This window comes from Manis pentadactyla, chromosome 13, assembly GCF_030020395.1.
Source record: "Manis pentadactyla isolate mManPen7 chromosome 13, mManPen7.hap1, whole genome shotgun sequence".
Classification (NCBI taxonomy): domain Eukaryota; kingdom Metazoa; phylum Chordata; class Mammalia; order Pholidota; family Manidae; genus Manis; species Manis pentadactyla.
In genome coordinates, this window is record NC_080031.1 from 11051792 (window position 1) to 11066235 (window position 14444).

At 34.8% G+C, this 14444-nt stretch overlaps 1 protein-coding gene across 9 annotated transcripts in view; it reads left to right on the plus strand.

Moving 5' to 3' along the window:
- Positions 1–14444, plus strand: part of CCDC15 (coiled-coil domain containing 15) — a 61129-nt gene that overhangs the window by 22216 nt on the left and 24469 nt on the right. For 7 of the 9 annotated variants that reach the window (XR_005033526.2, XM_057490337.1, XM_057490338.1 and 4 more), the window contains 2 exons: positions 7474–7560; positions 8722–8825. The exons of 1 other annotated variant lie outside the window; for it this stretch is intronic. Coding sequence is in view for 6 of the 8 variants with exons in the window: in XM_057490337.1 (XP_057346320.1) it covers positions 7474–7560; positions 8722–8825 (191 nt within the window). In the remaining 2 variants the exon portion in view is untranslated. Of the gene's footprint in view, positions 1–1592; positions 1798–7473; positions 7561–8721; positions 8826–14444 lie in introns of all 9 variants that reach the window. One more of the 9 variants, XR_008993190.1, reaches the window with a different exon arrangement.

A 14444-nucleotide genomic window follows, 5' to 3' on the forward strand; every position in this document is an offset into this window, starting at 1 on the left:
GGATATATGAAAGAATAAAGAGACATTTCTGCTTGGCTCTTTTAGGAGATCAGATAGAAAAGTAGGCATAAAGTCTGATTTGGGCTGAGGTTCTCAGGACTAAGCTGCAGCTCTTTTGTGATTTTTAGCTTGGATGTGCAAGGTTGGCCTTAAGACACACTGCCATGGTTTATTGCATGCTGTCCTCTATGGATCCTGAACTGTGTCTGCTCTTTCCTACCTCAGGTCTCTTGCATATGTTTTTTCCCTCCAGCTGGATATTCTTTTTTCTTCACAAAGCTGGTCCCTTCTCATCCTTCAGGTTTCAGCATAAATGTCACCTCCTTAGAAAAGTAAAGTGAAACCACCCTGACCACCTTCTCAAAAATAGGTCTCCCCTCTTCTGCTTTCCTCTATCCTTTCATTGTTTCCTTCTCAGCACACAAAACACTTTGTAATTATTTGTTTATTTACATTTTCTGCTAGTCTGTAAGCTTTATGAAGAGAGGCCCCGCACCTGTTTTGTTTACCAGTGTATAGATGGCCTTTAACACAGTGCCTCAGACCTAATAGTATCTTGCTAATATGTTTTGAATGAACCAACCGATCCAGCATTTATTGAGCACCTGTTAGAAGATAGCCATTGTTTAGATATTAAATATCAAAGATATAGCTGTGAACAAGACACGGAACTCAAATTTTAGACAGCTTAAAGAAGAGAGACTGACATATAAGCAGATAATGATGAAGCAACATAATTAGTGGTGGAGGATGCATGGGGCATTAACTGAGCCCAGAAGAGAAGTACCTATCCCTGATTATTCTATTGAAGATGCTGCTTTCTTGTTCTTCTGCCAGACTGACCGTAAACATCCTCACTCCTGGATTAGTTGTTTTTCCTTTTAGACTCCCAGAAAATCCAGTCTTTTGGGAGAAAGCACTTTAATTGTGCAGCTTTAGACCATGTTCATGCTTAGGGTTTACAGTCTCAAAAGTAGAAAAATCCACTTTTCTAGCTTACCCCTCTTCAAGAGACCCACCCTTTACATTCTCTGGATACTAGGGCCACATTTCCTGGAATTTTAGTTATAGTCAGTGAAAGAGAGAAGACAAGAGTGGGCTTACTCCTTGGCCAGTGCGGGAAGTCCAGTTTTTCTTACTTTTTTGAAAGCAGAAAATAATTTCATTTTTATTATAGCAAAAGCAAACACAAACAAAAAGAAAAAAATAACCAAAAATTCCAGAGATAACCACAATCAGCCTTTTGCTCTGTATTATTTTCAGATTTTACCTATAAAAAACAAATGAATAACTTAAAAAATAATAGCATTATTGAGATACATAGTTGATTCTTGTTATCCACCATAGATATGTTCCATAAAGTTGCTGTGAGCACTGAATTAGTGAATACTGAACCATTGCTCCTAAGGGAGATTAGGTTTCTCTGAACCTCTGATTGCAGCATTTTGGTCAGCCTTGTTTTATATGATTTTCTGTTTAAAGATACCTTATTTAATATATATTGTTGATTCATTAACATTGAACTCAGGGCCAGTAGCACTATGGCTCATGCCTAAATGAAGTTTATTTAATACATGTATTTTCTCTATAAGGCACATCACAGCCTTCTTATGCTTTGGAATATTAGATAGTTCTTCAGCACTGTGCCTAGAAGCCATTTTAAACCATGAAGTCCCCCCCAAAAAGCACAAAAATACAAAAACTTTGGCACTAAATACACCTTGAAAAGGATACTTGTTTACAATTTGAAGGCAGAACATATCCCTGTTCAACCTCAGCTGGCAGCATGTACATCTGGTAATTCAAATTTTCCACAGCTCTGTGCATGTCTGTAATGACCAGAAAAGCACTGTGAGCATTAATTTTGGGATTACAAATAAATTCTAGTGAATAGGTGATTCATAAATAAGGAGTGAGTAAATAATGAAGATTGACTGTAGTTTGCATACCATACAACCAATCCATTTAAAGTGTACAATTCAGTGTTTTTAGTACATTCAAAGGGTTGTGCAAACTTTGCCACTATTTTTTTTTTTTTAAAACATTTTCATCACCCTCCAAAAGTCCTTCACCCATTAGTAGCCATTCCCGTTCTCCCCTCATCCCCAATCCCAGACTAGGCCACCACTAATTTACTTTCTGTCTCTAGATTTGCTTATTCTAGACTTTTCTTATAAATGGGATCATTCACGCTAGTCTTGTGTGACTAGCTTCTTTCACTTAGCATAATGTTTTCAGTTCTTTGACTTTGTAGTATATAGCAGTATTCCATTCATATTCATTGGATAATATTCCATTTTATGCATATAGCACATTTATCCACCTATCAGTTAATGGACATTTGGATTGTTTCCACTTGTGTATGATGAGTAATGCTGCTATGAATATTTGTGTACAAGTTTTTCTGTGGATATATATCTTCATTTCTCTTGGGGTACCAAGGAATGGAATTGCTGGGACATGTGCTAACTACGCGTATTGACTTTTGAGGAACTGCCAAACTGGTTTCCAAAGTGGTTCTATTTTTCATTGCTGCCAGCAGTATATGAGGGTTCCACTTTCATCACATCTTCAGCAAGACTTGTCTGTCTTTTTAATTGTAGTCTTAATGGGTGTGAAATGGTATCTCATCGTGGTTTTGATTTACATTTTCCTGATGGTTTCATGTGCTTATTGGCCATTTGTATATCTTCTTTGGAAGACTGTTGATTAAATCCTCAACCCAATTTGTATTTGGGTTTTCTTTTGATTATTGAATTATGTTAGTTCTTAGTATATACATACAGGTCCCTTATTAGTCATATGATTTGCAAATGTTTTCTCCCATTCTTTGGGTGTCTTTTCATTTTCTTGATGGTTTCTTTTGCTGCGCAAAAATTTTTAATTTTGAAGAAGTCCAAGTCATTTACTTTCCTTTTGTGGCATATGGTTTTGGTGTTATATCAAAGAAACCATCACCTAATACAAGATTTACTCCTTGGTGCTCCTCTCTGTGAAGAAATATATTTCATACATTATATCTGTGATCGATCCACTTTGAGTTAATTTTCATAAGTGGTGTTAGGTAGGGATCCAGTGTCATTCTTTTGCATATGGATATCCAGTTGTTCCAACATCATCTGTTGAAAAGACTTCCTCCCTATTGAATTCTCTTAGCACTCTTGTCAAAAATCATTTGATTGTAAAAATAAGGGTTTTTTCTCAGCTCTCAGTTCTATTCCATTGATCTGTTAGTCTTGAATTACTGTAGCTTTGTAGAAAGCTTTGATTTAGGAAGAGTGAGTCCTCCAACTTTGTCTTTCTGTTTCAAGATCATCTTAGCTATTTTAGGTCCCTTGCATTTTCATATGAATTCTACAAAGAAGTTAACTGAAATTGTCTTGAAAAATGCATTAAATCTGTTGATCAATTTGAGGGGGATGAGTACTGCCATCTTATCAATATTAAATCTTCTGATCCATGACATGAGATGCTTTTCCATTCATTTAAATCTTATTTAATTTCTTTCAACAATGTTTTGTAGGTTTCAGAGTATAAAATTTATACTTCCTTTATTAAATTTATTTCTAACTATTTTTGATGGTATTTTAAATAGACTTTTCCCTTAATTTCATTTTCAGATTAAGTTCCATCTAGGTACATAGAAATACAATTGATTTTTGTATATTGATCTTGTATCTTGCCATGTCACCAAAAGATAAATAACTTTTAAGCAAAAGATATTAAAGTAACTTTAGGCTTTTATTTCTGAAAGTTAGAGATCATAATTTGACCCATATAGTATCCTAGTAGGTATATGTCGTTATGTTACAGGCTTTCCTGGTAATGTGGGGGGAAGTTAGCTCCAGTTTCCTTCCTGCCATGTTAGTTGATTGTTATATTTTCAGGCTGTTACCCTCTGGACTCATGCCCATCAAGAGAGTTGTATAAATGTAAAATTATTATATATTTGAGATACTAAAAGATATAGCTTTTATATCCTGGATTCAATCCCAAGCACATTTTTGATAGAGTGATTTTAAGTGACCACTTTAGAAGAGCTTATTACATTCTGAACATTTTGATTTGTCATTTCTTCATCTGTGTTTTTTTTTGTTTTTGAGAGGGCATCTCTCATATTTATTGATCATATGGTTGTTAACAACAATAAAATTCTGTATAGGGGACTCAATGCACAATCATTCATCAACCCCAAGCCTAATTCTCAACAGTCTCCCATCTTCTGAAGCATAACGAACAAGTTTTTACATAGTGAACAAGTTCTTACATGGTGAACAGTGCAAGGGCAGTCATCACAGAAACTTTCGGTTTTGATCACGCATCATGAACTATAAACGATCAGGTCAATTATGATTATTCGTTTGATTTTTATACTTGATTTATATGTGAATCCCACATTTCTCCCTTATTATTATTATTATTATTATTATTATTTTTTTAAATAAAATGCTGAAGTGGCAGATAGATGCAAGATAAAGGTAGAAAACATAGTTTAGTGTTGTAAGAGGGCAAATGTGGATGATCAGGTGTGTGCCTATAGACTAACTATTAATCCAAGCTAGACAAGGGCAACAAAACATCCACGGATGCAGAAGATTTCTCTCAAAACAGGGGGGGTGAGGTTCTAAGCCTCACCTCTGTTGATCCCCAATTTCTCACCTGATGGCCCCCCTGCGACTGTGCCTGTCTTAGGTTGTTCCTCCCTTGAGGAATCTTACCCATCTCTGGCTAACCAGTCATCTTCCGGGGCCATACAGGGAAATGTGAAGTTGGTAAGTGAGAGAGAAGCAATATTGTTTGAAAAGGTTAGCTTTTTACTTTTTTGCAGATTTATGCCCTGTGGCTTTTATGCCCAGCATTTGTCTTGAGGTATCTTTACCACTTGGAAGAATTATGATGCTCGGTAATTTCGATATGAGGCACGAATTCTACTTAGGGTTGTAATTATGAAGGAAGAAGAGAAGCTATAGAAGTAGCAGACAGAAGAAAACATGGGAAGATTGATTATTTCTTTGACATATCTTCTTGTAGTGTAACATAAGTGAGTATAGGTTTTAAATTACTTATTAAATTGCGTGCACACATTAACATAATAGGAATACAGCTACATAACCAAAGCAGACCTACAATTACCAGCCATATCCAGTGAAACCAAGAAAACCAGTTAGGCACCCTATGCATTTGTGAAAACTTATCAATGATATGATGGCTATTGTCTAACTGAATTTGAATATTTTGAGAAAAATCAGACAAATTAAAACAACACATTCCTGGGAACTGTTCACATCCCATATGTTCTTTTAACATAGATAGTCTATAGTCACAAGATTTTGGAGTGCTGCAACTTGCACTTCTCCTAATTCTTGGTTGAGTTCTGACTATAGATCCAATCAAATTTGTTGTTTCACTGTATGCACAGGCCAGCTTGGATATCTCCTTCTTCATTCCAATGGCAAGTCCAGGAACTGGTAGGATGAATGCAGCTGCAACTGCAACAGCACCAGGATCTTTGTTGAAGTTTTTTGATGATCATCTTCTGGAATGACTCTTCCAGAGAATGTTGATGTTGGAAGTTCTTCATATCGTATCTTAATTCATTTTCTGGGTAGCCAAATTAGGCTTTGCTCCTCTGTTAGTCCATTCTTGGGTTCTGTGATTCTGCTGCTGTTTTGTTCCTTCAGTTTTTCCTTTGGTCTTATACTCCACAGATGAGTGAAATCATTTGGTATTTCTCTTTCTCCGCATGGCTTGTTTCCCTGAGCATAATACCCTCCAGCTCCATCCATGTTGTTGCAAATGGTAGGATTTGTTTTCTTCTTATGGCTGAATTATATTCCATTGTGTATATGTACCACATCTTCTTTATCCATTCATCTACTGATGGACACTTAGGTTGCTTCCATTTCTTGGCTATTGTAAATAGTGCTGCGATAAACATAGGGGTGCATCTGTCTTTTTCAAACTTGAGTGCTGCATTCTTAGGGTAAATTCCTAGGAGTGCAATTCCTGGGTCAAATGGTAAGTCTATTTTGAGCATTTTGATGAGCCTCAATACTGCTTTCCACAATGGTTGAACTAATTTACATTCCCACCAGCAGTGTAGGAGGGTCCCCTTTCTCCACAACCTTGCCTACATTTGTTGTTGTTTGTCTTTTGGATGGTAGCCATCCTTACTGGTGTGAGGTGATACCTCATTGTGGTTTTAATTTGCATTTCTCTGATAATTAGCGATGTGGAGCATTTTTTCATGTGTCTGTTGGCCATCTGTATTTCTTTTTTGGAGAACTGTCTGTTCAGCTCCTCTGCCCATTTTTTAATTGGATTATTTGTTTTTTGTTTGTTGAGGTGGGTGAGCTCTTTATATATTTTGGACGTCAAGCCTTTGTCGGATCTGTCATTTACAAATATATGCTCCCATACTGTAGGGTTCCTTTTTGTTCTATTGATGGTGTCTTTTGCTGTACAGAAGCTTTTCAGCTTAATATAGTCCCACTTGTTCATTTTTGCTGTTGTTTTCCTTGCCCGGGGAGATATGTTCAAGAAGAGGTCACTCATGTTTATGTCTAAGAGGTTTTTGCCTATGTTTTTTTCTAAGAGTTTTATGGTTTCATGACTTACATTCAGGTCTTTGATCCATTTTGAATTTACTTTTGTGTATGGGGTTAGACAATGGTCCAGTTTCATTCTCCTACATGTAGCTGTCCAGTTTTGCCAGCACCATCTGTTGAAGAGACTGTCATTTTGCCATTGTATGTCCATGGCTCCTTTATCAAATATTAATTGACCATATATGTTTTGGTTAATGTCTGGAGTCTCTAGTCTGTTCCACTGGTCTGTGGCTCTGTTCTTGTGCCAGGACCAAATTGTCTTGATTACTATGGCTTTGTAGTAGAGCTTGAAGTTGGGGAGTGAGATCCCCCCTACTTATTCTTCTTTCTCAGGATTGCTTTGGCTATTCGGGGTCTTTGGTGTTTCCATATGAATTTTTGAACTATTTGTTCCAGTTCATTGAAGAATGCTGCTGGTAATTTGATAGGGATTGCATCAAATCTGTATATTGCTTTGGGCAGGATGGCCATTTTGACGATATTGTTCTTCCTAGCCACGAGCATGGGATGAGTTTCCATTTGTTAGTGTCCCCTTTGATTTCTCTTAAGAGTGACTTGTAGTTTTCAGAGTATAGGTCTTTCACTTCTTTGGTTAGGTTTATCCCTAGGTATTTTATTCTTTTTGATGCAATTCTTCATCTGTGTTTTTGACTTGAGTCTTTTTTTTTGGTTTATTGTTTTTTGATTGGTTAATTCCTTTTGAAACTGGTTCCTTTCATTCTTTAAACATTTATTAAAAATTTTTTTTTATCCTCTTGAGCTCAAGGTTGCTGGAGAAAGGAATCAATAGATGAATATATCACAAATGTGCACAGGGCTAGCTTTTGGCAATTTTGTCACTTTGTGTGACTGGACTTTCTAACAGGTTTATGATGAATATCAGTCAGGATTGAACACTGGGTTCCCACTGGCACTTCAGTCTGGGGTAGATCAAGAAGAGAAGAAGAAAGAGGTATGTAATGACAACTGTTTTGGGGCATCAGTATTTCTACTATAATATATGTAGTATATATTTCACATATATAGTGGATGTAAAATTGGGAACAATTTGTTTCCTTACACATTAAGAGCTTGTAGTTACTTGGGTCATTATAATATATTAAACTTCTGAGCAACTAGGATTTAGAGTAGATTGATGTGAAATCAGAGATTTGATCCTAGGGATTTCCCACATTAGTGTATACTTGTCACAACAACTTATTGAAAGGAAGAGTTTTAATTTATGACCCCCTTTTTTTTCATTTCAACCCAAAGTTAGTTTAAACTAACAGTTTTTGACACTGGCTGTGCACCAAAACCAGATGTGGATTTCTTTTCAAAATACAGATGCTTAGACCCAAATCAGATATACTGAATCAGTATCTGAAAAGGTAGTTTGGAAGCATCTGTGTTTTTAAAAAATACAACTGATAATTTTGATGTATCTTCAATATTGAGAATTGCTATTAAACTTTTAATATTTTTACTAAAATGACACAAGCTACTCAGAGGGCAAAAACATGTCAATGTGTATATCTGTGTGTACACCAGTGCCCTTTGAGTAGCTTGTATTCTTAAAAGGGAACATATAAATCCAGAGGTATGAACAGATTATATATAGGGTAGTAGCACTTGCTTTTATTTTACTTGTTTCCTTTAAAAGTATGAGACTCCTCTCTCCTCTTCACCACATTATACTCTGCTAAGAGTTGGTTTTCGTGGTGTGGGTTTAATTTTGCAAAGTTAAAGTGACTATTACTCTGTTTTAAAATACTTCTCACATGTTTCTTTGGCCCTGTTCCTGTGGTACTTACTACTTGGGAACACAGAGTAAACATATAGTATATATCTTTTCACATCAAATACAGTCATTTCCTCAATTGCTTTTGACAAGGGACTATACTAAGGGCAAACTAAATTAGTACTTCATTCTCTGATTTGTCTGAAACATCTAATAGCTATCTTGCTCAATATGATATTATCCTGAGTCACCGTAAATAGAAGGAAATTAAAGACTTAATTGCACATGACTTCTGTATGATACTATTTTTTTGTCTATCGCACAAGGATATTTTCCTTCCTTGGAAAGTCCTCTGACAGCAGAAACTTAACAATTCTATCTTCTTTCCTTTAGCGTCAAAAGCAGTACCTCAGGTATAGACGACTTTTCATGGATATTGAAAGAGAACAGGTGAGAGAACAACAAAGGCAAAAAGAACATAGGAAGAAAATTGACAAGTAAGTTCTCTCATCTTCATCTTAAATTATCTGTTAAGATGATTTTGGAAGCTTACGTTTTAGAAGTAATCAGGCAGTGGTTTTGCCTTCTGATTCATAGTGGAAACAACTATTTTTTATCTGGGTAGGAGTATTAAAAGATGGTTAAGAGCTATGTTTTTATTTTGTGGAACAGTTGTAGGTTTACAAAATTAAGCACAAAGTACAGAGAGTTCCCATTTAACTTCCTGCCCCTAAACGTGAACTGCCTCCTCTACTATCAACATCCAGTGGTACATTTGTTACAGCTGATAAACCTACTTTGATGCATGGTAATCCATGTTCACATTAGGATTCACATTTGCTGTTGTACATTCTTACAGGTTTTGACAAATGCATAGTGGCATATATGTCCACATAATATCTTATAGAATAGTTTTGCTGCCCTAAAAACACTTCATGCTCCATCTATTCATCTCTCCCTTCCCCCAGCCATGGCAACCACTGATCTTTTTTACTGTGTCCATTGTTTTGCCATTGCCAGAATGTCTTGTAGTTGGAATCATAAGCTATGTAGCCTTTTCAGATTGGCTTCTTTCATTTAGTAATATGCACTTAAGGTTCCTCCAAAGCCTGTTAATGGCTTGATAGCTAATTTCTTTTTAGTCCTGAATAATATTCTATTGTCTGCATGAACCACAGTTTATTCATTCACCTGAGGAATATCTTGGTTTCTTCCAAGATTGAGCAATTATAAAAAAAAGTGGCTACAAATTCACATGCAGGTTTTGCGTGGGCCTCAGTTTTCATCTCTTTGGGTAAATACTAAGGAGTGAATTTGCTGGATCTTATAGTAAGAGTATCTTTACTTTTGCAAGAAACTGCCAAATGTTCTTCCAAAGTGGCTGTACCATTTTGCATCCACCGGTAATTAATGAGAGTGCCTTTTGCTCCACATCCTCTCCAGTATTTGGTGGTGTCAGTGTTTTGGATTTTGGTCACTCTGTTAGGTGTGCAGTGGTATTTCATTTTTGTTCGTATACTTATTGGCCATCTGTATATCTTCTTTGGTGAGGTGTCCAGGTTTTTGCCCCATTTTAATTGGGCTATTTTCCTTAATAGTTTTGAGTTCTTTGTATATTTTTGATAACAGTTCTTTACCAGATGTGTCTTTTGCAAATCTTTTCTCCTAGTCTGTGGCTTGAATTCTCATTCCTTTGACATTGTCTTTTGAGCAGCAGAAGTTTTTAATTTTAATGAAGTCCAGCTTATAATTATTTCTTTCAGGATTATGCCTTTGGTGTTGTATCTAAGTCATTACCATATCCAGAGTGCTGTTATCTTCTAGGAGTTTTATAACTTTGTGTTTTACATTTAGTTCTATGATGCATTTTGAGTTAATTTTTGTAAGGGGTATAAGGTCAGTGACTGGATTCATGCTTTTGTGCATGGATATTCAATTTTTCATTCACCATTTGGTGAAAAGACTTCCTTTGCTTCATTGTATTGCATTTGCCCCTTTGCCAAAGATCAGTTAGCTATGTTGATGTGGATCTATTTCTGGGCAATCTTTTCTGTTCTATTGACCTATTTGTCTCTTCTTTTGCCCATACCACAGTGTCTTAGGAAGGAAATCATGCCTGTAAGACTCACTTTAGCTTTAAGGACACACGTAGGGTGAAAGTGAAAGGATGGAAAAAGACATTCCATGCAAATAGTCTCTAAAAGAGAGGAGGGGTATCTATCCTTATATCAGACAAAATAGACTAGTTAAGTTAAAAAGGGTCATAATAGACAAAGAAGTTCATTATATAATAATAAAGGAGTCCATTATATCAAGCTGATATAACTATTGCAAATACCTATCCAACATTGAAATACCTAAATATAAAACAAACACTAACAGAACTGAAAGGAGAAATAAACAGCAATACAGTAATAGTAAGGACTTTAATACCTCCTTCTCAACAATGGATATAATATCCTGACAGAAAAATCAATAAGGAAACAATAGTTTCCTTGTTTTTGAACAACACTATGGACCAAATAGACCTAAAACACATACCCAGCATCTTATCCAACAGCAACAGAACACATTCTTCTCAAGAACACACATCTATCTGGGATAGATCATATGTTAGGCCACAAAACAAGTCTTAACAAATTCAAGAAAATTGAACTTCTGTCAAGTTTTTTTTCCAAACATAATGATATAAAACTAAAAATCAATAACAGGAGGAAAATTGGAAAATTCCTAAGTACATACATGGAAATAATTAGCACTCTCTTGAACAACTAATGGCTTAAAAAAGAAATTAAAAGGGAAATAAAAAAATACCTTGAGACAAATGAAAAAAGAAACACAATATACCAAAACATATGACATGCAACAAAAGCAGTTCTAAGAGAAAAGTTTACAGTTATAAATACCTTTAAGGAAAAAGAAAGATCTCAAACAATCTAACCTTACACCTCAAGAACTAAAATAACAAGAGCAAACTATGCCCAGAGTTAGCCCAAGGAAGGAAATAATAAGGATTAGAGCAGAAAAAATGAACTGGAGATTAGGTAAAAATGATTAGTGAAACTAAGAGTGAGTTTTTTGAGAAGATAAACAAAATTGAAATCCTTAGCTAGATTAACCATTAAAAAAAGAAAAAGAGAGAGAGAACTCAAAGAAAATTATAAATGAAATAGGAGACAACTGCTACCACAGAAACAAAGGATCATGAGACACTACTATGAATAATTATATACCAACAAATTGGACAACCTAGAAAAAAATGGATAAATTTCTAGAAATATGCAACCCATCAAGACTGAATCATAAATAAGTAGAGAATTTGAACAGACCAATTATAAGGAGATGGAATCAGTAGTCCAAATCCTCCCAACAAACAAATATGCAGGATAAGACAGTTTCTCTGGTGAATTCTACCAAACATTTAAAGAAGAATTAATGCCAATCATTCACAAATTCTTCAAAAAAATAGAAGAGGAGCGAACTTCCAAACTCACTGTAAGGCCAGGATTACACTGATACCAAAACCAGGCAAGGAACTACAAGAAAAGAAAATTACAGGCCAATATCCCTAATGAACATAGATGCAAAAAGTCTCAACAAAATATTAGCAAACTGAATTCAACAATACATTAATAGGATCTATACTATGATGAAGCAGGATTTATTTCACAAATGCAAGGATGGTTTAGTATCTGCAAATCAATCTATGTGATACACCAGATTAATAAAATGAAAGATAAAAATAATTGAATCATTAAAAAAAATGAAGCATTCGATGCAATTCAACATATACTCATGATAAAAACCCTCAATAAAGTAGATATAGAGGGAATATACCTCATCATAATAAAGACCATACATGACAAGCCCACAGTCAACATCACACTCAATGATGAAAAGCTGAATGCTTTTCATTTAAGATCAGGAACAAGACAAGGATGCCCACTCTTGCCACTTTTATTCCACATAGTACTGGAAGTCCTAGCCAAAGTAAGTAAGCAAGAAAAAGAAAGAAAAGGCAGTCCAAATCGGAAAGGAAGAATTTACATTGTCACTATTTGCAGATGACATTATATATAGAAAACCCCAAAGACTCCACCAAAAACTTGTTAGAACTAATTAATAAACTTAGTAAAGTTGTAGGATACAAAATCAATTTACAAAAGTCAGTTTTGTTTCTATATACTAACAATGAACTACTAGAGAAATTAAGAAAATTAACCCTATGAATAATAACATCATAAAGAATAAAATACTTAGGAATAAATTTAACCAAGGAGATGAAAGATCTGCATGCTGGAAACTATAAAACATTGATGAAAGAAATTGCAGACACAAATAAATGGAAAGATATTCCAGACTAATGGACTGGAAGAATTAATATTGTTAAAATGTCCATACTGACCAAGGCAGTCTATAATTCAATGGCAGAAATAGAAAAAACAATCCTAAAATCCATATGGAACCATGAAAAGATCCCAAGCATCCAAAACAATCTTGAGAAAATAGAACAAAACTGGAGGTATCACACATCTAGATATCAAATTATATTACAAAGTTATTGTAATCAAAACAGTGTGGTTATCACCATAGAAACATGTATATAGATCAATGGGACAAAATAAAGAACTCAGAAATAAACCAATTAATTTACAGCAAAGGAGCCAAGAATATACAATGGGGAAAGGATAGTGTTCTTTAATAAATGGTGTTGGGAAAACTGGATATCCACATACAAATAATGAAACTGGATCCCTATCTTGCACCATCAAAAATGAACTCAAAATGTATTAGAGACTTCAAAATAAGACCTGAAACTGTAAAACTACTAGAAGAAAACAGGGGTAAGCCCTTTAACACTGGTCTTAGCAAGTTTTTTTAAAAATAAGACACTGTAAGTATAGCAAAAGCAAAAAATTAAGTGGAAGTGACTGTGTTAAATTAAAAAGCTTCTGCTTACAAAGGCAATCAACAAAATGAAAAGGTAACCTATAGAATGGGTGAAAATATTTGCACACCATTATTTGATAAGGTGTTCATATCCAGAATATATAAGGAACTCATTTTATTTAATAGAAAAAAACAAAACAACCCAATTAAAAATGAGCAAAGGACCTGAATAGACATTTTTCTAAGAAGACATACAAATGGCCAATAGGTGCATGAAAGCATGCTCAACATCATTAATCATCAGGGAAATGCAAATCTAAACTATAATGAGATAACCGCTTCACATCAGTTTGAATGGCTATTATCGGAAAGACAAGAGATAAATGCTGGCAAGGATGTGAAAAAATCAGAACCCTTATGCACTGTTGGTGGGAATGTAAATTGGCGTAGACATTATGGCAAACAGTATGGTGGTTCCTCAAAAATTAAAAATTAAAGTACCATATGACCAAGCAATTTGCTTCTAGGTATATATCAGAAGGAAATGAAATCACTATCTCAAAGAGGTATCTGCATCCCCATGTTCATTGCAGCATTATTCATAAAGATAGACAAGACATAGAAACAACCTAAGAATCAACATGTGAACAGATGAAGAAAATGTGATAATGTATAATGGAATATTATTCAACCATAATAAAGAGGGAAATGCTACCATTTGTGACAACATGAATAAACCTTGAGGGCATTATAGCAAGTGAAATAAATCAGAGAAAAACAAATATTTTATGATCTGACTTACATGTTAAATTTATAAAAAGAAGTCAAGCTCATCAAAACAGAATAGACTGATGGTTGCCAGGACCCGCAGTGTGGGGGAAATGAGGTGTTGGCCAAGGGGTATAAACTTTCAGTTGTAAGAGGAATGAGTTCTAGCAATCTAATAATGTACAACATGGTGACTATGATTAACAGTACTGTATTGTACACTTGAAATTCACTAAGAGTAAATTTTAATGTTCTTATCAAAGGAAAAAAGGTATCTATGTAAGGTGATGGATATATTAACTAACTTTATTGTGGTAATCATCTCACAATATATATGTATATCAAATCACTGATATATATTGTATACTTTAAAGCTACACAATGTTATTTGTTGATTATATCTCAGTAAACCTAGGAGAAAAATGTGGGTTCCAAGGCAAAGACCTCTTCTCTTATCC